The 23,376-nt window shown below is 35.4% G+C and overlaps 2 protein-coding genes across 5 annotated transcripts in view; both read left to right on the top strand.

Moving 5' to 3' along the window:
- Positions 1–1,711, top strand: part of LOC103011163 (olfactory receptor 4K2) — a 156,077-nt gene extending 154,366 nt beyond the window's left edge. For all 3 annotated transcript variants that reach the window (XM_007180826.2, XM_057543898.1, XM_057543899.1), the window contains one exon: positions 798–1,711. In XM_007180826.2, coding sequence (XP_007180888.1) covers positions 821–1,711 — 891 coding nt within the window. In that variant the 5' untranslated portion in view covers positions 798–820. The remainder of the gene's footprint in view (positions 1–797) is intronic.
- On the top strand, positions 812–22,729 carry LOC103006488 (olfactory receptor 4N5). Of its 2 annotated transcripts, XM_057543897.1 has the most exons (4): positions 812–937; positions 18,161–18,441; positions 22,007–22,114; positions 22,494–22,729. In XM_057543897.1, exons 2-4 carry the CDS (start codon positions 18,172–18,174, stop codon positions 22,518–22,520), a joined length of 405 nt encoding a protein of 134 aa, XP_057399880.1. In that variant the 5' UTR covers positions 812–937; positions 18,161–18,171; the 3' UTR covers positions 22,521–22,729. The 2 variants fall into 2 exon arrangements, with proteins under 2 accessions (XP_057399880.1, XP_007180524.2); XM_007180462.2 differs by lacking the exons at positions 22,007–22,114; positions 22,494–22,729 and having other exon boundaries at positions 18,161–19,098.
- Positions 22,730–23,376: the final 647 nt, after the last annotated feature.

Raw genomic sequence — 23,376 nt, 5'->3', positions numbered from 1 at the left:
TTAAGCTCTTCCCTATAGAAGTGATGTGATATATTCTTTAAGAGACAAGGTAAAATTTTAAGTCATATAATTACAACTATTTGTAGGAGGAACATACTCCTATTTAAGAAAAAAAAAAAGAAATAGAGAAGAAAAGAAGTCATGCATTTCCTTGAGCAGTATGGCTATATTGTAGTATGCCTGATGCTCAGTCTTCTTCCACTGGGTAAATATCAGCAAAACTAATTTCCTCTGTGTTTCTGATGGGTCTCAGATAACTTTTATCTGTGAATATGCTAACAATTTTCTAGAAATTTACAAGAGTTCTGCAACTGTTCATTGAAGTCTCTCTATAATGTTGTTTAAGAGCCCATGTCACTTATATGTGATAAAATTTTTATATGTTCTTTCAGTAGGGCTAACCTTTTGGATGAGTTCTAAATGACTAAACCTGTGTGTGTGTGTGTGTGTGTAATACACTGTCAGCCCAGAGTAAATGCTTAATGTGAGCTATTATCTTTAAAATTGTACAGACAAACATGTGGATACATAGATCTGTTCAGGATGATATACTCTCATTTGGATTGCCCATTAGCACCAGAAAAGAAAGTGTTATTTTCAACATCTATGGCTTAAGTGGTATTTCACCGTGATCCCTAATAGCCTACCTTTCAAGCCAATATACCCAATGAAGATGGCAAGAATACAAAAATTAAGTTTTCATAGAGGAAACAAAGTCTGTGAAAATGGAGTCTTGGAAATAGAACTTTTGCTTCAGTAGAATTATAGTTTTTCTTGATTTTTTTTCTTTGATACAGGTTTCCGTCTATCAGTCAGGACAATGGATGTGGCCAACAAGTCTACAGTTTCTGAATTTGTTCTGCTAGGACTCTCTAATTCCTGGAAACTACAGATGTTTTTCTTCATGGTGTTTTCACTGTTTTATGTGGCAACAATGGTGAGTAATAGCCTCATAGTCATTGATATGTCTCTTGCTTCCTTTGCAATCCCTAAGATGATTACAGACTACCTCACTGGACACAAAACCATCTCCTTTGATGGCTGCATCACCCAGATATTTTTTCTACACCTTTTTACTGGCACTGAGATTATTTTTCTTATGGCTATGTCTTCTGATAGGTATATTGCAATATGCAAGCCTCTCCACTATGCTTCAATCATAAGTCCTCAGATGTGTGTTGCCCTTGTGGTGTTTTCCTGGGTTGTAGGGGTTACCCATTCAATGAGCCAGGTTATGTTTGCCCTCACATTACCATTCTGTGGTCCCAATGAGGTAGATAGCTTTTTCTGTGACCTTCCTGTGGTGTTCCAGCTGGCATGTGTGGATACTTATGTCCTGGGCCTCTTTATGATCTCAACAAGTGGCATAATTAATTGCCTTGTCCTGCTTTATTCTTTTATTCCATTCTATGTCATTGTCCTGGTTACTATCAGAAATCGTTCTTCAAAAGAATCATCTAAGGTCCTTTCTACCTGCACAGCTCATTTTATTGTTGTCTTCATGTTCTTTGGGCCCTTCATCTTCATCTATATGTGGTCACTAACCAGTTTTCTGGTAGACAAGATCCTGTCTGTGTTTTATACTATCTTTACTCCCATTCTGAACCCAGTAATCTATACTTTGAGAAATCAGGAAGTGAAGACAGCCATGAGAAAACTGAAAAATAAGCTTCTAAATTCTAACAAGGCAACTCTATTGCACTATTTTTAGTTTTAACTTCTAGTTTTAGTTAACTTCTAGTTTTATTCCGAGGCATTAAGTGCCACAATTTTTGTGTACACAGCATGTGTTAGGCTCTCATTTCTGTAGTTCTTATCAAATTGCAATTGCCAAAATTTGTGAAAGCACAAGTTAACTTCATGTTAAAACTATTCTCATACATACATTTTAAATACATTTTAAATTTCAGAAAAGCAAGCTGACAGAAGCAATTTCTTCCAGAAGAAATGAATATCTATAAAAATGCCAAGAGTGATTGTTTCAGTTAGGAAATTCAATATTAGTATTCCAGTCATTGGAAAAGAGGAACAGAAAATGAGAAGAGAAAGTATAGATCAAAGGAGAACTAGGAGATAATGACATTTACATACAACTAACAACTGAGTTACTCAGAGAATTGTCTCTAAAGTATGACAAATTAGTAAATTTCTGTAAGCCTTAGAAATTCAATACCGCTATAGGTAGGAGTAGCCTCTGATCGATAGGCAACGATTTTCTACGTCCATCCCTGACTCATTACTACTTAACATTTAAATAAATTTGTGAGTTCTTCTATTAAAGAAACTCTGGGTATATTTCATTAAAAATGTTGATGAAGTCCAAAGAAAATGCTGTAAGTAAAGTCACCATCACTCACTTTTAGGTAATAAGTAAAGAAATATAGCCATGATAACTCCTTCTGATAATGCAGACTGAATAAAGAGGTCAGAGAATTCTGCAAATAGGAAATATTATAAAATGAGTTTCAAAGCAGTACACTTTGCTTCATACAGACACTAATGTCAGTTTAATGCCTGGAAAGTTAAAACTAGAATTAAATTAAGAGATATAGTTTATGATAATACTTTCCTTTTAAAGTATCATATTGCTTTACACTTTTGTTAAATTACTTTTTCCTTTTAATATTTGGATGCAAAAATAAGAAATTTGCGCTTAGTAGTACACTGTCAATGTAGTAAGTATATTTCTGTAAACAATTTTTTTTCAAAATACTGTTTTATTTTATTTTTTAAAATATTTATTTATTTATTTTTGGCTGCATTGGGTCTTCGTTGCTGCTCGCGGGCTTTCTCTAGTTAGGGAGGCTACTGCTTGTCATGGTGTGCAGGTTTCTCATTGCAGTGGCTTCTCTTGTTGCGGAGCACCGGCTCTGGGTGCACGGGCTTCAATAGTTGTGGTTCCCCGGCTCTAGATTTCAGGCTCAGTAGTTGTGGTGCATGGGCTTAGTTGCTCTGCAGCATGTGGGATCTTCCCAGACCACGGATCGAATCCGTGTGCCTTGCACTGGCGGGCGGATTCTTAACTTCTGCACCACCAAGGAAGTCCCTAAAGTACTGTTTTAAATAAGAGTGCTAGGTTCAAAATTAGCTTGGAGGTACACAAGGTATCACTACCACCTGCTGGCAAATATTGGAATTGCAAGCATTGATGGTCATGAGAAACCTGGATGCCTTGCTTTGCAAATCATCTGCTTTAATTGATGGCAAACCTTAAAGAATTAACTGTTACTTGGAATTTACTGAATTATACTTATGAAATATGGTGTCCAGTATATTATCCAACTTGTATCCACAAGAGGAAAATCTGTTGCAACCACAGTGTTTGATAAATATCAAGTTGTTATTCTTTTCTGGCATTATTGAGTAAATAGAGAAAACCAAGAATTATATATGCCTTAATTACCATTGACAAGAGAGAAGTTAAGAAAATGAAATTCCTAACTTTTCATTCTAAGCCAAATGATGAGAGGAATATTTTTTTCTTCCTCAGTGTGTGTTTTTTATTTTATTCAGTAATATATTAAACAAACAAACAAGTGTGATATTGTTTAAACATAGGCATTTTTGAAAGTGTTGAACAACATGTCTACAGTATTAACACGGGAATAAAACGTGTTTATAGCTGCAAAGGAATAGCATAATTCTATTTGAAATAGAGATATAAATGGACATATTTTGGTTGTGTGTATAAATTTTCTTTCAGTTTCTGTTACATGTGCAAATATGTTCAGGATCAAGGAACTCATTTATATTGAAATTTTTTAGCTGGTGTTTTAGAAACGCTCCAAATAATTCTTTCAAATAATATATTTATTTGAACAAGATATATGTTCTTAAATGAACTGCTTTATGCAAGATAAAATTGTGGAGTCTTTTTAAAAGACGTCAATCAATCTTCAGTGCTTATGTGGATAATTCTAAAACTCACGGATATTTTCCAAACCCTCAACAGTATAACTCATCAGCAGACAACTCTGTAAGGCAAGTCAATAATGAGACTGAGTAGCTGGATTGATAGTAAGGCTGTGTAACTGAGAATGAAAAGGACCATAGATAGCCTCTGGAGAACTTCCGTATATAAAGGGAACTACCACTTTCCCTGATGGCTCAGCACAAGGAGTCAACATACACGATACCTCTGCATATTACATAAACACTCAAATCTTAATTAGGAGCTACAGGCGGATTATTTTATCACCATGTCACCTCAACGTGCTGCTGACACTCTTTTACCAAGTACAGTGACATGGCCATAGGCTCCTTCAATGGTAAAGATGGTGCCATTTGCCACTAGGGCATCTAAAGGCAGAAATAATGTTTTGCAAAGCATGCTAGGTGAAGAGAAACCAGCTAGTATAAACAGGTTGAGGATAGCTTTAAATGGTCTGAATTTCCAATAACACAGTTGAGGGAATATTGAGATATGGAGATTTTACAAGAAGACTATGTAGAAAACTACATTGGTTCTTATATTAATTCAAGCCTCTAGAAACTTGTTTTCCTCACTGCTCATAATTTTTGTGAATCAAGAGAAATTCCAAATTTTGTTTAATTATTATGTGATTGCTTCTTTACAATGAGTAAGTATTAAATAATTGATTTTAGAAGGATTATCACCACAATTTTGATCAGAATAAGAATGATGATGCTTGATCCTACATATTATTAAGGTGAAGACATAGATAAAGGCATAAATTAGTGAATAGTAACTTAGATAGATAAGTACAATTTTGTATATGAACTGTTTTATGTAAAGATTTTTCTACATTGATAAGGGCCTGGGAAAATGTGATCACTGGACTCTGTTGCCAAATGGAAGAAGTTCTTGGTAGATGCTATCTTTTGAACATGATCAGACTCTTTTTTTTTTTTTTTTTTTTTTTTTTTTTTTTAAAGGATTTTCTTATTTATTTATTTATTTATTTATTTATTTTTGGCTGTGTTGGGTCTTCGGTTCGTGCGAGGGCTTTCTCCAGTTGCGGCAAGCGGGGGCCACTCTTCATCGCGGTGCGGGGACCGCTCTTCATCGCGGTGCGCGGGCCTTTCTCTATCGCGGCCCCTCCCGTCGCGGGGCACAGGCTCCAGACGCGCAGGCTCAGCAATTGTGGCTCACGGGCCCAGCTGCTCCGTGGCATGTGGGATCTTCCCAGACCAGGGCTCGAACCCGTGTCCCCTGCATTAGCAGGCAGATTCTCAACCACTGCGCCACCAGGGAAGCCCGATCAGACTCTTTATAGACATGTTTCCAAACTTAAACAATGACCAATGAAAGCTTGCTTTTCAAATGAGCTTTTAAACAAAACAGTTAAAGCAAAATTGACGAGAGAGCTGAAATAACCCTCTTCTCTCCCTGTGTCTTCCCTATTACTGTTTTGCATGGTGATTTTTGGATGCATGTATCCAGATTGAAAACGAGGAAAAAGCAGCCATGGAAACCTAATTCATGGGAACTTCTTGAATGTACTCTCAGATGCCAATAAAATCCACTGAGCAATTTGACAGTCTTTCTTATATGCTCCTGTTATGATGATTAATTTTGTAAAGATCAGTGTACCTTTTTGTTGTGAATTATGTTTAATGCTATTAGTTATACTGTGAGGTAAATATGCACAACTTATGCTGGAGTTAGAAGGACCAACATCCAAATAATTTTGGAACTGTGGCATGGATCATGGGTTGATGTAGTCTGTCTGTATGGTTGCTGGTATAACTTAATTGACATTTTATCTTTTTCTTTCTGATTTCTTTTTGTTAAATACATACATATATACATACACACATACATGCATCCCAACATCTAGCATGTACTAAAATATCATGTTTGCATTTTTATATTTTACTCTGGTAATTTACACTGCCAATGTAGGGAGAAGATGTATACCAATTTACATTTACTATCTCTTTAAAATTTACTTTGTTATTAAAGAAAATGTTTAGGTCCAGAGGTTCCAGGTTTTTTCCCTTCCCTCATAGCCTTTTTGTGGCTACTAATCACTAGCCTATTCTTGATTTACCTAACTTTGTTTTTTGCCTTACAATTCTGCTAAGATTCTGAAGCCATCAATAAAAGTTTAACTTTCCCCTTTTCCTCATCTACCACCACCAAAAGGAAGTTGAAAGGAGAAAGTGTATCTTAGACTGAAAATACTAGTGCTAGAAGGCACACTTAAATTAGGAATTTGTTTTTACATTATTATGTATCTATCTCTACTAACTTTTTCATCTTGTCAGCATATACTTAAATTGATTGGCCTTCAACGAAGAAAACAGAAACCACTGAGTTTATTAAGCAGACTTAGCACAGTGCATTAGATGCTTACAAAATCATTGGAAAGGGCTTCCCTGGTGGCACAGTGGTTGAGAATCTGCCTGCCAATGCAGGGGACACGGGTTCGAGCCCTGGTCTGGGAAGATCCCACATGCCGCGGAGCAACTAGGCCCGTGAGCCACAATTACTGAGCCTGCGCGTCTGGAGCCTGTGCTCCGCAACAAGAGAGGCCACGATAGTGAGAGGCAATTAAAGAAAACTTTTGGGCATATTATAAGAAATTTACCAGATAAGGAATTTAAAGTAATAGTCATAAAGATGCTCACCAAGCTCAAAAGAAAAAAGGATGACCTCAGTGAGAACTTCAAAAAAAAGACAGAAAATATGAAAAAGAACTGATCAGAACTGAAAAATACAATAAAGGAAATAAAAAATACACTAGAGGGAATCAACAGCAGATTAGAGAATGAGAAAAATGGATCAGCAATCTCAAAGACAACACAGTGGAAATCACCAATCAGAGCAGCAAAAAGAAAAAAATAATTTTTAAAAAATGAGGATAGTTTAAGTAACTTCTGGGACAACATCAAACATACTAACATTCACATTATAAGAGCCCAAGAAGGAGAAGAGAAAGAGAAAGGGACAGAAAACTAATCTGAAGAAACAGTGGCTGAAAACTTCCCTAATCTGGTGAAGTAAACGGATATCCAAATCCAGGAAGCACGGAAAGTCTCAAACAAGATGAACTTAAAGAGAACTATACCATCACACATTTTAATTAAAATATCTAAAGTTAAAGATAAAGAGAGAATTTTAAAAGCAGTAAGTAGAAAACAACTAGTTACACACAAAGGAATCTCCATAAGACTATGAGCTGATTTTTCAGCAGAAACTTTACAGGCCAAAATTGATTGGCAAGATGTATTCAAAGTATTGAAAAGAGAAAACACAACCAAGTATACTCTACCTGGCAAGGTTATCATCCAGAATTAAAGGAGAGATAGGGTTTACAAACAAGCAAAAGTAAAAGGAGTTTATTACCACTAAAATACCCTTATGAGAAATGTTAAAGGGACTTCTTTAAATAGAAAAGGTCATAACTAGAAACAAGAAAATTATGAAAGAAAAAAACTCTCAGTGGTGAAAGCAAGTATATAGTAAAGGTACTAGATCAACTACCTATAAAGCTAGTATGAAGGTTAAAAGACAAAAGTGGTAAAATCATCTATTTCTAAAATAATTAAGTAAGCAATTTACGCATTAAAAAGATGTAAATATGATGTCAAAAACATTAAATATGGGCAGGGGTGAGTAAAAATGTAGTGCTTTTAAAATGTGCTCAAACTTAAGCAACAACCAACTTAAAATAGAATGCAATATATATAGGTTGTGATATATGTACTTCATGGTAACCAAAGCAAAAAACTTATAATACACAGACAGGAAATAAAGAGAAAGGAATATAAACATAAAAATGAAGAAAATTATCAAATCACAAGTGAAGAGAACAAGTGATGATAAGAGCAAAGAAGAACTACAAAAACAAGAAACAACAAAATGGCAATAAATAGATACATATCAATAAGTACTTTAAATGCAAATAAACTACATGCTCCAACCAGAAGACATGGGATGGCTGATCAGATTTTAAAAAACAGAAACAAAAACAAAAACAAAAGACCGAGACCCATGTATATGCTGCCTACAAGAAACTCATTTCAGATTAAAACCACACACAGACTGAAAGTAAAAGGATGGAAAAAAGATATTCCCTTCAAATGGAAATGAGATAAAAGCTGTGGTAGCAATATTTATATGAGACAAAATAGACTTTAAAACAAAGACCATAACAAGAGGCAAAGAAAACCATTACATAATGATAAAGGGATCAATCTAACAAGAGGATATAACACTTGTAAATATCTATGCACCCAACGTAGGAAAACCTAAATACGTACAGCAAATATTAACAGACATAAAAGGACAAAGTGACAGTAGTACAGTAATAGTATGGGCCTTTAACACCCTACTTATATCAATGGATATTATTCCAGAGAGAAAACCATAAAGAAATATTGGCCTTAAATGACATGTTAGAACAGATAAACTTAACGGATATTTACAGAACATTCCATCCAAAATCAACAGAATACACATTTTTTTCAAGTGCACATAGAACACTCTCCAGGGTAGATATCAAGTTAGGCAACTACACAAGTCTCAATAAATATAAGAAGACTGGAATTATATATAACATCTTTTCCGGTAACAACATCATGAAACTAGAAATCAATTACAAGAAGAAAACTGGGAAAAAACACAAATGCTTGGAGACTAAACAACATGATACTAAATCTCATGGATATCAGTGGATCCAGGAAGAAATCAAAGAGGAAATAAAAAATATACCTTGAGAAAAATGGAAATGGAAACAACATTTCAAAATCTATCAGATGAAACAAAAGCAGTTCTGAGTGGTTCATGTTATAAGTCCATAATGAAGGCCTACCTCAAAAAACAAGAAAAATCTCAATTAAACAATCTAACTTTACACCTAAAGGAACTGGAGAAAGAAGAACAATGCCCAAAGTTAGTAGAAGGAGAGAAATAAATATCAGAGTGGAAATTTTAAAAATTGACCAAAAAAATCAAAGTAAGAAATGGTTCTTTAAAAAAATAAGCTATATCGGGCTTCCCTGGTGGCACAGGGTTGAGAATCTGCCTGCTAATGCAGGGGACACGGGTTCGAGCCCTGGTCTGGGAAGATCCCACATGCCGCGGAGCAACTAGGCCCGTGAGCCACAACTACTGAGCCTGCGCGTCTGGAGCCTGTGCTCCGCAACAAGAGAGGCCGCAATAGTGAGAGGCCCGCGCACCGCAATGAAGAGTGGTCCCCACTTGCCGCAACTAGAGAAAGCCCTAGCACAGGAACGAAGACCCAACACAGCCATAAATAAATAAATAAATAAATAATTAAAAAAAAAAATAAGCTATATAGATAAACCTTTGGCCAGGCTCATCAAATAAAATAAAATAAAATAAAATGGGACCCAAATAAATACAATCATAAAAAATACAAAGGATCATAAGAGACTGCTATGAACAGTTACAGGCCAACAAATTGGACAACCTAGAAGAAAAGGATAAATTCCTAGAAACATACAATCTTCCAAGACTGAATCAGAAAGAAATAGAAAATCTGAACAGACTGATTACTAGCAATAAAATTGAATCAGTACTCAAAAAACTCCCAACAAAAGTCCTGGACCAGATGGATCCACAGGTGAATTAACCAAACATTTAAAAAGGAGTTAATACGTACACTTCTCAAACTTCCTAAAAATTGAAGAGGAAGGTACACTTCCTAATTTATCCTAGGAGGTCAGCATTGCTCTGATACCAAAACTAAATGAAGACACTTATAAAAAAAATGTAACTGACAAGTCAATATTCCTGATGAACGTAGATGCACATTCCTCAACAAAATATTAGGAAACCAAATTCAACAATACATTAAAAGGATGCTACAGCATGATCAAGTGGGATTTATTTCAGGGATGCAAGGATGGTTCACAACTGCAAATCAATCAATGTGAAATACCATAGTAACAAAATGAAGGATAAAAATCATACAATCATCTCAATAGATGCATAGGAATTATTTAACAAAATCCAGCATTCATTTATGATAAAAATTCTCAACAAAGAGGTATAGAGAGATGTACCTCAAAACAATGAGGGCCATATATGACAAACTCACAGTTAACATCGTGCTCAATGGTGAAAAGCTGAAAGCTTTTTCTCTAAGATCAGGAAAAAGACAAGGATGCCAACTCTCACCACTTTTATATGATATAGTATTAAAAGTACTAGCCATAGTAATTAGGCAAGAAAAGAGATAAAAGGCACCCAACTTGGAAAGAAAGAAGGAAAAATGTCACTATTTGAAGATGATATAATTATATTTATAGAAAACCCTAAAGACTTCACAAAAAAACTGTTAGAGTAAGCAAATTCAATAAAATTGCAAGGTACAAAATCAATACAAAAAATCTGTTGCATGTCTATAAACCAACAACAAGCTATCAAAAAGAAACATTTTAAAAACTATCCCAATTATAAATGTATCAAAAAAAATAAATTACCTGGAAAGAAATTTAACCAAGGAGGTAAAAGACTTGTACACAGAAAAGTTTAAGACACTGATTAAATACACTGAAAGAGGCACCAATAAATAGAGATATTATCCATGCTCATGGATTGGAAGAATTAATGTTGTTAAAATATCTATATTACCCAATGCAATCTACAGATTCAATGCAATCCTTATTAAAATTCCAACAGTTTTCTCCACAGAAATAGAAATAACAATCCTAAAATTTTTATGGAAACACAAAAGGCCCCACATAATCAAAGGAATCTTGAGATGAAAAATAAAGCTAGAAGCATCATGATCCCTTATTTCACACTATATTACAAAGCTATAGTAATAAAAAAAACTATGGTGTTGACATAAAAACAGACACATAGATCAATGGGAGAGAATAGACAGCCCAGAAATAAACACATGCATATATGGTCAATTAATTTAGGACAAAGGAGGCTAGAATATACAATGATGAAAGGACAGTCTCTTCAATAAATGGTGTTGGTGAAACTGGACAGCCACATGCAAAAGAACTAAACTACACTATTCTTCTACCATATACAAAAACTAACTCAAAATGGATTAAAGACTTGAATATAAGATATGAAACCGGGCTTCCCTGGTGGTGCAGTGGTTGAGAGTCTGCCTGCCAATGCAGGGGACACGGGTTCAAGCCCTGGTCTGGGAAGATCCCACATGCCACGGAGCGGCTGGGCCCGTGAGCCACAACTGCTGAGCCTGCGCGTCTGGAGCCTGTGCTCCGCAACAAGAGAGGCCGCGATAATGAGAGGCCCGCGCACCGCGATGAAGAGTGGCCCCCACTTGCCGCAACTAGAGAGAGCCCTCGCACAGAAACGAAGATCCAAACACAGTAGCCATAAATGAATTAATTAATTAATAAAAAATTAAAAAAAAAAAAAAGATATGAAACCATGAAACTCCTAGAAGAAAACATAGGTGGAAATCTCCTTGACATCAGTCTTGACAATGATTTTTTGGATCTGACTCCAGAAGCAGAGCAAAAGTATAAATAAAAAAGTAGGACTACATCAAATGAAAAAGCTTCTGTACAACAAAGGAAATCATTAACAAAATGAAAAGGCAACTTACTGAATGCAAGAAAATAATTTCAAATCATATATCTGACAAGCGGTTAATATCTAAAATATATTTAAAAACTGATGCAATACAATAGCAAAGAAAAACCTTACAGTCCAATTTAAGAAATGGACAGAGGATCTAAAGACTTTTTTTTCCAATGATAACATACAGATGGCCAACAGGCACATGAAAAGATGATCAATATCGCTAATTATCAGGGAATGGCAAATCGAAACCACAATGAGAAATCACCTCACACCTATCAGAATGACTATTTTCAAAAAGAAAAGAAATAACCAGTTTTGGTGAAGATATGGAAAAAAGGGAACCTTTGTGCACTTTTGGTAGGAATGTAAATTGGTACAGCCGCTATGGAAAGCAATATGGAAAAAAATATAAATTAAAAACAGAACTACCATATGATCCAGCGATTCCACTTCTGGTTATTTTTCTGAAGGAAACAAAAACAATAATTCAAAAATATATACATCCCTATGTTCATTGCACCATTATTTCTAATCACTAACATATGGAAACAACCTAAGTGTCCACTGATGAATGAATGGATAAAGAAGGTGTGGGATATATATAACAACGAGAACTTTTATTTATGTGTCTTTTGACTTGAAAAGATAAATTAAATAATCTTTACTAATATTTAATACACATTATTTTTGATATTCTAAATTAATCAGTACATTATCTGGACATGTTATATACAGCATTTAAAGGTGAGAGTTAACCGAAGACAGAAGGTTTGAGAGCAGTTCTCTTTGTGGTCATATGCTTGAACATATTGCTATGTACAATAGCTTAGTTGTGCTAAAGTAAGGGGGAGGGGAGACAAGTTATATTATCTTATGTTAACTCAGTACATCTTCCAAAACTTCCTAAGCGGTTAAAATTATTTCTGCAAATAAACCTTGGATTAAAGATCATTCTAATTATTAAAACTCATGTAAACAATTATAAAATGACAGAGTTGACAACCACCCATAAAATGAAGTCTTTGTCAGGTAAATCTTATAAGAACAATGAACTATCAGAACTGACAGTAAGCAGGCAAAAACATTCTAAGTTATTAAGAAACATTATTTTACAATATAAATTTACTTCCATTATTATTAACAATGAACTTGGTAGTCTATGCAGTATCATGATGTATTAGCTAGTGATCACGATTAGCAAAACATTTAAAAAGTCAATATATAAAGCATAAAATAAATCTTTATAATTTTCTTTGCAATATTAATACATGATAATCAATGGAAGGCTTTAAGTTTTTCACTTAATAAAAAGTATTTTTGAATGTTTCTTACTAATAGCAAAAGAACAAAAGCCATATTCCACTGAGAAAATACTTGTGTTTTCTGCCATTCTGTAAAAATGGCTAAGATGAGCAATAAATAAAACACATTTTTTATCAGCAAACACTATGGAAAGGTACACAGAAACCATTATCTAATGCTTCGCAATAGTGATATAATAAGTTAAGTCTTGTGGGAAGGAGTCTTGCCTTATATAGAGTATGGAAGATTTTAACATTTGTGTATAAAAAATTCTCATCAACTATAATGACTCTTGTAAATGCCTATGCAAAAAATCTACATTAAACCATGGGTTAAATGATGAATTTGACTGGAATTAAATAAGGATATGGAGATAAGGAACAGAGATGTCAACTGATTTAAAAGTTACTCAGGACAGTCTTTGTTGACAAGTTATTGAAACAGACTTTGAAGCCTGTGGTGCAAATCATCAATACGATTAATTTAGTAAAAGTAACACCTTATAAAGCAAGATTATAATATAATATTTTATAGTAAAAGCCGTAATGATTATGAAACTATATTGTGCCGTGTATAGATATTCTCTGAATATCTCATAGAAGGTACCTGAATAAAAGATTAGTTATAATATTTTAGATAGCATAAAACAGCTGTACCATTAATGAACATCAAATTTTAAATAATTTAACATAATTTATTTCAATTATATCTTTTAAAAGTTCTACTTCCCAAATATGTTAATGTGTACATAATATATGCTTTTAGGAGTATAGTTAGAACATGTATAGATCAATCTTTATATTAAGGTAGTGACGCATAGAAATGTTTGGAGATTATTCATCTAAAAAAATCACCACAAAGTTGTTAGAAGGAAGTTAAGAAAATAGCTTGGGAGTAATGTAAGGAAAAGGAAGTGTCCATTAATTCAAAGATGTCTACACTTAACTATATCACAACCAGTCAACTAACACTCTCAAGCTTATTTTAATCGTTCCCATGCTCAGGGAGAGTGACAGCATATTACAAAACCATAAATTAAGTGTGAACGTCTCTCCTGGTCATGTTAGGGCAGCAGCCTCAACGCTTTAACTACTCCCAATGAAATTTGGATTCCCAGAGCTCCAAAAAATCTGCCTCCAAAGTGATTCATATCTTTATAAAAAGGCAGAAAATAGTATCCAGAACCACATGAAGGGCATCACAGAGAGTGAAAAGTAGATTTCTAATTTTGAAATAACCCCTTGAACATGCTGTTCCTCATACTATGCCTTTAGAGCAGGTAAGTGAAAACTTTATAGAGAGCCAAATCATTAGAAGGTTAGTATAATGAAGATGGTATTTTAATTAATTCCGTGTTGGCTGGAAGGAAAAGGCTATGGTTTTTGACACATGAAATCACATACCTATTTCACAATGAGCTATAACCAACAATTTCCATGAAAATTTAAAATGTATGTGCTCTCAAAATGATATTGCAGAGTAAAATTTGGCAGATGGTAAGTGATTAAGAATGATGAATAAAATTAAGAAAAGTAAATCCTGAGCATCCAAATAAATCATACTATCTTTGAAAATAATGGAAAAGCTAGAAACTCTTAATTTTTTTGCAGAATAGGGATATTGTTCTTTTAATCAAGTTTCAAGTGTTGGCAGAACAAGTAAATGTGCGTACATAATGATAGTTGAAGCAGGAGCTGGCAAGGGAGAATTAATGAACAGAACTAGCAGACAAGATATGTGACAGAATGTGAAGCAGCTAATGGGTGATTGAGACTGAGTAAATTTCAGAGGATAATATTCAGGAGAAAAGGCTTAGCACTGAAGACCAAGTTAAGCATTTTCAATCTGTAGAAAATCCATTCTAAGGGACCACTTAGGAAGCACCTATCGTGCTCACTCTACCATGGAATGAGAAAACAATATATTATCTCAGCATTAATGGAAAGACAGTCATGGAATATAATGAAGTAGGATACTTGTAGAGAACAGAGTGAAAAAGATTTAAGACTGAAAGGATGTGGGCAAATGAGAGGGAGAAGAAAGAGAATGATAAGGAAGGAAGCAATGAGGAAGGAAAAGCAAGGGATATGATAAGGAAGAGAAACTGCAAGAAAAAATAAAAGAATAAAATTTAAAATAAAAAATAAAAGAAGCTAAAGAAAATATTAAAAGAATAATTGAGAAAATGAGTATATTAAGGTAGAATTAGAAGGAAGAGAATGGGAAATTATTTAAAAAAAAAAAAACAAAACCAAGAAGAGGAAATGAATGAGGAAAGATTAAGCAGTGAGATGCTAGGATGGTGATCGGATCCCCAAACAGGAGCTGGTCTGATAGCAGTTGGAATCTAGGCATGCTCAGTATTGCTTGTGGATGGAAGTTGTGTGTCTGCACTCTGAGAAAGAGGGGAGGGATACAGGCACCCTCTCTATCCATGCATCTTCAGTGCTAAATCTGTTTTTGTATCAGTTGAAATAACAAGGAAGATTAGAAATGATGAAAGCATTCAGATCTCTATCTTAGCCTACACTGACAGTACTTCTTTGCTTTGCTAGGACTAGAACAAAAAGCTTGTCCCTGTAAGATCTATTGTTTGGGGCTTTTTTTTTAGGAATTCATTTTGTACAGAGAAATAGCCATATGAGGTACATCTGTCCTTTATCTCTGTGATGAGCACAAGTTGAGAATCACCAGAATAGAAAGTATGTACATGAGAGTGGGAGAAAAGAAGTGAATTTAAAACATTGTGGTATAGATTTCCATCTGTTAGTAACAAACAGGGAGTAGAGGTAGATGACAGAAAATAAAAGCAAAGGTACAGTGAAAGAGATTGTAACTCATAGAGATCCCTGTCTTGAAAATTTTAACCCAAAGAAACATGAAATAACTGTGAGCACCTGGAATGCACAAAACCTAAAAATAGAGGGAGCTGTTAACTTACTTTCCTAAGAGCAGGTTTCTACTGGCAGAATGAGGAATGAATGTGGAAACCAATAGGTGTCAAAGTGAATAAAAGACAGAAAGAAGCTCCTAAGTTAATTTGAAGGTCACCAAGGATATTTTTTTCCTATATCAATTTGCTTAGACTCACAATGTGTGTGTTTATACATGTGTGAACATGTATTTTTATGCACAGATATGTGCCCATAAGTTATAAGTTCCTTCTTTGTAGCATTTGGCTGCTCGATACAAATGTTACTAATCACACAGAACAAATGTTCTGATGTTTCCTAATAGGTGTGCCTAAAATACTGGCGAATTGCCTAAATTTCCTGTGAGTTCTCTTCATGGACTTGTTAAGGATGATCTTCCTTTACCCGTTTCTTCTTTTCTCTCTTCCTAACTCTTTCTAGGGATGCTACTAATAATTCTGTCAAATTTCAATTGGGAATTTTTCCATCTGTAGTCTTCTCTGCCACATTAAATAGCACTTTAAAAACGATTTATTGAGATATAATCAATATATCATAGAATTTACCATTTAAAGCATATTATTCAGTGGTTTTAAGTGTACTTAAAGAGTTATGCAAACATCAACATCATATAATCTTAGAACATTTTCATCACCCCAAAAAGAAATCTCATTCTCATTAGCAGTCACTCCCATCCCACCCCTATCCCTAGGCAAACACTCTTCTACTTTCTGTCTCTATAAATTTGCCTTGTGTGGACATTTTGCATAAATTGAATTATACAATACAATATGTGGTCCTTTGTGACTGGTTTCTTTCACAGAGCATAATGGTTTTGCGTTTCATCCATGTTGTAACAGATATCAGTACTCCATTCCTTTTTATTGCTAAATTGTATTCCACTGTATTCATAGCATTTTTGAAAAACAATATTGCATGTAATTAAAAATCAAGAGAAATATTGTTGTATGTCACATTATAGTATTTTGTTATAATCATCAGTCTTTCATCTTTTACATCATTCATTTCAACAAACATGCACAAATATCACAATATATGAATATTCATTTACTTATAAAATGTTTCTACAACATAGTAATATAAAAATTAGAAAGCAATCACAAATATTTTTTAAAATTTAAAGCATGATTTATAGTAATATAGAGAGAAGTTCCTATTTTTATGAACCCCAGTGGATTATCTTGTACATCCCCTGGGGTGAGCACATCCCATTTTGGAGACCACTATACAGACTAAACCTTAATTCTGGATGTCATGAACAGAATTCTTCTTTAGACCAGATTACAGCCCGCAAATGGGAAGTATTTACATAAGCAATACAATAATTAATTATTTAAGTACCTAAGTAAAATAATACAAGTTGATGGGACACTAATTAATAACTTACTAATCAGTTTAAACTGAGGAATACACACTTTTTTTCCCTACCACTTACTAGTTAGAACAAAAAAGAAAACTCACTGTAAACTTAAGAATCTTAATTCCAATTGCTTTATTTTTCTCATCTGTTAAACGATATATTACACTATGTGTTCTATGCGGCCAATTCCAGAGCTACTAAGCTTTGATTTTATTAGTCGAGATAGTCAAAATATTTTATATATTCTAATAAGTTTTATATTACATGAAAGTATTTGTGGGAATGATATAATTTGGCTATCATTCTGAGACCTGAGGAAAAAGTAGGCTATGGATATATGGTGAGCAAGTAAGACTGGACTAGTATTAATTAGGATTTAAGAACAGGGTGTGGAGCAGATGCAGGACTGGGGACCAAATGTGGTGTAACTAGGGGAATACCTCTAAGATGAAATGTAGGGTTCTTGCTTGAGATCCAGGTGACCAGTTTGGAGTAAGGGTGCACAAGGTCACCAAAGCAGAACAATGTGATGGAACTAGTAAAGGACAAATTCAGAAAACAAGGCACATAGCTGCAAACAAGGAACTAGGGATTCTTCAGGAACTGAAGAAAAGAAGCATCTACAAAATCTCTGCTCTGTGGAGATGAAGAAGAGGACCAAAACCCGGCAACTAATCTAAGCATTAGAGATAGTGCACCACTGACAACAACAAGAACAATAACAACCTGACAACCTAAATAATGATTAGTTTTGTTTCAATCAGGAATTTTCTAATATACTTCAAGCAAAATAGCTAAGAGTTCTACAGGAGCACAATTACATAGAAGTGCATGGTTAAATAGGAATGCAAGTGTGGCTATAAGATCAGTGTCTTGGAGAATGAGGAAAACGAAGAGTAGAAAGGTTAACTGAAAACATAGGAGAGCTATGAGCCATAAGTTGTTTTCAGCTGGAAAAGTGTTGGATGTGAAAAATATTATTTTTATTTGGAGGAGAGCTATGGAATAGATGAAAAGGTGGTTATAGCAGATGATTCTTTGCTCTTTGTTATTCTGCAGACTGAGGAGTGATGGTGAAGGAGAACAGCACAATGGTGACAGAATTCATCCTCCTTGGCTTGACCCAGTCTCAAGAGGCTCAGCTCCTGGTGTTTGTACTAGTCCTAATTTTCTACCTCATTATCCTCCCTGGAAATTTCCTCATCATCCTCACTATCAGGTCAGACCCTGGCCTCACGGCCCCCCTCTACTTCTTTCTGGGCAACTTGGCCTTCCTGGATGCATCCTACTCCTTCATTGTGGCTCCCAGAATGCTGGTGGACTTCCTCTCTGAGAAGAAGGTAATCTCCTATAGAGGCTGCATCACTCAGCTCTTTTTCCTGCACTTCCTTGGAGCAGGGGAGATGTTCCTTCTTGTTGTGATGGCCTTTGACCGCTATATTGCCATCTGTCATCCTTTACACTACTCAACTGTCATGAACCTTAGAGCCTGCTACTCCTTGTTGTTGGCTCTGTGGCTTGGGGGCTTTACTCATTCCATTGTGCAAGTGGCCCTTATTCTCTACCTGCCCTTCTGTGGCCCAAACCAGCTGGACAACTTCTTCTGTGATGTGCCACAGGTCATCAAGCTGGCCTGCACTGACACCTTTGTGGTGGAGCTCTTGATGGTCTCCAACAGTGGTCTGCTCACCCTCCTGTGCTTTCTGGGGCTTCTGGCCTCCTATGCAGTCATCCTCTGCCATGTAAAGGGGCACTCCTCTGAAGGGAAGAGCAAGGCTCTTTCCACGTGCACCACACACATTATCATTGTGTTTCTCATGTTTGGCCCTGCCATCTTCATCTACACTCACCCCTTCAGAGCCTTCCCAGCTGACAAAGTGGTTTCTCTCTTTCACACTGTAATCTTTCCTTTGATGAACCCTGTAATTTATACCCTTCGCAACCAGGAAGTGAAAGCTTCCATGAGGAGGCTATTGAGGCAGCATATGGTTTGCTGAATGTAATAGAAGGACGAGAAAAGCAAGAAAGGAGAAAGTTCATTTGGAATTAATTATTTATTCATTAATGCACCAAATCAATCAGTCATTTAGCAAATAATGTATTTATTAAGTGCAAAAGAGTAACTGATGTTTCCTATTTGACTTAAGGCAAGATCCTCAAGATTCTGAATAAAGGACTATGCATAGTAAAATAACATTAAGTAGAAAGAATCATGCTGTTAAATATTTTTATGGACACTTAAAGATGTAGTTATTTGTTCCTAATTTGGTGGAGGGAGGAAAAGAAAGCTGTTATATTCCATGAGAAACTGTCATGAAAGTAGTTAACTTCATATTTTAAAGTTTTGGAGAGTTTTGTGGTTATTCCTAATGGTTATTTTTTAAATCTTAGAGAGGAATTAGAGTTCACTCAAAAATCTTTTCACTCTGAATGCAATAATGATAGGTATTTGGTATGTCAGTCATTATTTGGTTACAGATAACTAAACTATTCTGGCTATTTTTTAAATAAGGGTAATATAAGGCATTGGGTGCTTACAAACTCATGGAAAGGACTGTAGGGGTAGACTTTGATATGGCACAGAGTAATAAATCCCAAAACATTACCAACAAACTGGTGTATAAAAGGAGTTACTATCCTCATAGTAATTATAAAGCTGGGGAATACAGAAGTCATTTTTTGACTGTTGGTTCCAAGATCACATAACTTGAAAAATGGCCTATGATCAGGAAAATACTCCAGAGTTGCTCTAGTATTACTAGATACCCCCCAAGAAAATGGAAGCCTTACATTCTGTTGTCTCTACACCCACTTCTATCATTTATAAATTTAAATCTTACATAAATGAAATAAAAATCCAGAGAATACATCAGGGTTCAGTTTTAATCCTTGAGGTCTATGGATGAACCATAGATAGACTGAGTGTTATTAAGACCGCAAATGAGGTTAAACCCAACAAAATCCCTGTTTGGATTAAGGCAGGGTTTCTCAGCCTTGGCATTATTGACATTTGGGGCCACACAATTCTTTGTTGTGGAAGGTTATCCTATGTAATACAGATTGTTTAGCAGCATTCCTGACCTCTATTTACTAGGTGCTAGTAGCATCTCCTCAGTTGTAACAATCAAAAATATCTCTAGCTTTGCCTAATGTCCTCTAGAGGGCAAATTTGCCCCCATTTGAGAAACAATGGGTTAAGGGAATTTACCTCCACTATATTGATCTAATAGTGAGATGCATGAACCTTCTTTTGGGGAAAGTAACATGATCTGGAGCCTGTATAGTTTATAATTTGTAATAAAAAATATCCATAATTTAATAGAAAATCACTAGAAATACCAAAGGATAGAAATATATTATCAAAATATAAGACAAAAAATATAGATAACTAAAATAGAAGCAGAGATTATGCAGAATATGAAAGTGAATAAAATAACATTACAATTTTTGCTATTAGTATGTTCAAGATAACAGAAGAAAAAGTGTAGTAAATAGGTTAAAAAAAGAGATAACTTCAACAGAGAATTGGAATCCATAAAAAGAATTAAAAGGAAATTCTAGAACTGAAAAAAATCTGAAATAAAAAATATATTAGATAAGTTTAAAATAAGATTAAACACAGAAGACAAAAAGGTGAACTGGAAGTTAAGTCAACAGAAAATATTCAAATTGAAATGTAAATAGGAAAAAGAATGAAAAATAAAGGAAAGGACATTAGAGATTTGCGAGATACAATAAAAAAATCTTACATATGTGCAATTGAAGTTCAAGTAGGATAGGGAGAGGGGAGAAATGCAATATTTGAAGAGATAACCAAGATTGTTTACAAACTGATAAAAGACATCAATCCATGTATACAAAAACTCTATGAATGACCAATAAAACACCCAAACACATTAATATAAGACAGATAAAAATTAAAGAAAGACTCTTAGATGCCTCTGGGGTGAGGAGACACTTGTTGATTTGAAGGGAATAACAGTAAGATGGACAGCTTTCTCCATAACAGAAACATAGGATCCCGAGGACAATGGAGTGATGTCTTTAATGTGCTGAAAGAAAATAATACCAACCTAAAAGTCTAGATGAGATTAAAACACAGTCTTTAAGTGAAGGTGAAATAAAGACATTTTCAAAAAAACAAAAATGAGCAAATCTGTTGTTTAAAAACTTGCACTAAATAAATATTAATAACAGTTCTTCAGGTAAAAGAAAATAATGCTGGAGGAGAATACTAGTGTGAAGGAAGGAATAAAGAAGTAGAAGTCAACTATGTTGATACATGTAAATAAGTACACACTGAATATTGACTACACAAAAAAATAGTAGATAACTCATGGGACTTGTCATGTGTATATATGACATACGTATATACATATATATGCATATATAAATGCATGACAATAGTGAAAAATGACAGACCATTTACATTTAATGAGATTACTATTTATTTATTTATTTATTTAGTTAGTTAGTTAGTTAGTTTCGGCTGCGTTGGGTCTTCGTTGCTGCACGCGGGCTTTCTCCAGTTGTGGCGAGTGGAGGCTACTCTTCATTGCGGTGCGTGGGCTTCTCATTGCAGAGGCTTCTCTTGTTGCAGAGCATGGGCTCTAGGTGTGCGGGCTTCAGTAGTTGTGGCATGTGGGCTCAGTAGTTGTGGTTCATGGGCTCTAGAGCACAGCCTCAGTAGTTGTGGCACATGGGCTCAGTTGCTCCATGGCATGTGGGATCTTCCTGGACCAGGGCTCGAACCTATGTCCCCTGCATTGGCAGGTGGATTCTTAACCACTGCACCACCAGGGAAGTCGCTGAGATTATTATTGATATGGTTAGATTAAAATTTGCTTTCTTGCCAGATGTTTTATATTACTCTACTTTTTCTGCTTTCTTTTGGTTTAACTGAAGAAGACAAGGAAATGGATTCTTTCCTATGGCCACCAGAAAGAAATGCAACTCTGCCAACACTGTGAGTTTATCCCAGTGAGACTGCATCAGACTTCTGGCCTAAAAATTGTAAGATAATATTTTTGCTATTTTAAGTCACTAGCTTGTGGTAATTTGTTACAGCATCAGTAGTAAATTAATAAACCACAGTTTAGTTAAACAATAACACATTAACATACTTTTTATTTTTCTGTCCTTTTACTTTTAATCTACATATCTTTATTTTTAATGATGGCTTCTTGTCTGAAACATACATTTTATCGAATGTGAAAATCTCTGCGTTTAATAGGGCTATTAAGCCATTTACATATATTATGCTTATAGATACAGTTTGGTTAAAATTGACAAACTTTCTGTTTATATTTGTTTTATCTGTTTTTTTCCAATTTTGTGTTTTTTGCCTTTTTTGGATACTTAACTGTTATTTTATATCATCATTAATTTATAGTTAGATTGGTTCAAGATGGCGGACTAGAAGCACGTGCTCTCATTCCCTCTTGCAAGAGCACCAGAATCACAATTAACTGCTGAACAATCATCGACAGAAAGACACTGGAACTCACCAAAGAAGATACCCCACATCCAAAGACAAAGGAGAAGCCACAATGAGACGGTAGGATGGGCGCAATCACAATAAAAGCAAATCCCATAACTCCTGGGTAGGTGACTTACAAACTGGAGAAGACTTATACCACAGAGGTCCACCCACTGGAGTGAAGGTTCTGAGCCCCACGTCAGGCTTCCCAAGCAGGGGGTCTGGCAATGGGAGGAGGAATTCCCAGAGAATCAGACTTTGAAGGTGAGCAGGATTTGATTGCAGGACTTCGACAGGACTGGGGGAACCAGAGACTCCACTCTTGGGGGGCATACACAAAGTATTGTGTGCATCGGGACCCAAGGGAAGTAACAGTGACCCCATAGGAGACTGAACCAGACTTACATGCTAGTGTTGGAGTGTCTCCTGCAGAGGCAGCGGGCGGCTGTGTCTCACCGTGAGGATAAGGACACTGGCAGCAGAAGTTCTGGGAAGTACTCCTTGGCATGAGCCTTCCCAGAGTCCACCATTAGCCCCACCAGCCCGGGTAGGATCCAAGGTTGGGTTGCCTCAGGCCAAACAACAAACAGGGAGGGAACCCAGCCCCACCCATCAGCAGACAAGCAGATTAAAGTTTTACTGAGCTCTGCCCACCAGAGAAACACCCAGCTCTACCACTACCAACCCCTCCCATCAGGAAACTTGCACAAGCCTCTTAGAGAACCTCATCCACCAGAGGGCAGAGAGCAGAAGCAAGAAAAACTACAATCCTGCAGCCTGTGGAACAAAAACCACA

This window comes from Balaenoptera acutorostrata, chromosome 3 (genome assembly GCF_949987535.1).
Source record: "Balaenoptera acutorostrata chromosome 3, mBalAcu1.1, whole genome shotgun sequence".
Classification (NCBI taxonomy): Eukaryota; Metazoa; Chordata; class Mammalia; order Artiodactyla; family Balaenopteridae; genus Balaenoptera; species Balaenoptera acutorostrata.
Note: the sequence above shows the minus strand (reverse complement) of the source record. Positions and strands in the feature narration are given on the sequence as shown.

What these genes read in the sequence shown, in the direction of transcription:
- LOC103006488 (XM_007180462.2), top strand. Translation starts at nt 18,172, where the DNA reads ATGGTGAAGGAGAACAGCACAATGGTGACAGAATTCATCCTCCTTGGC.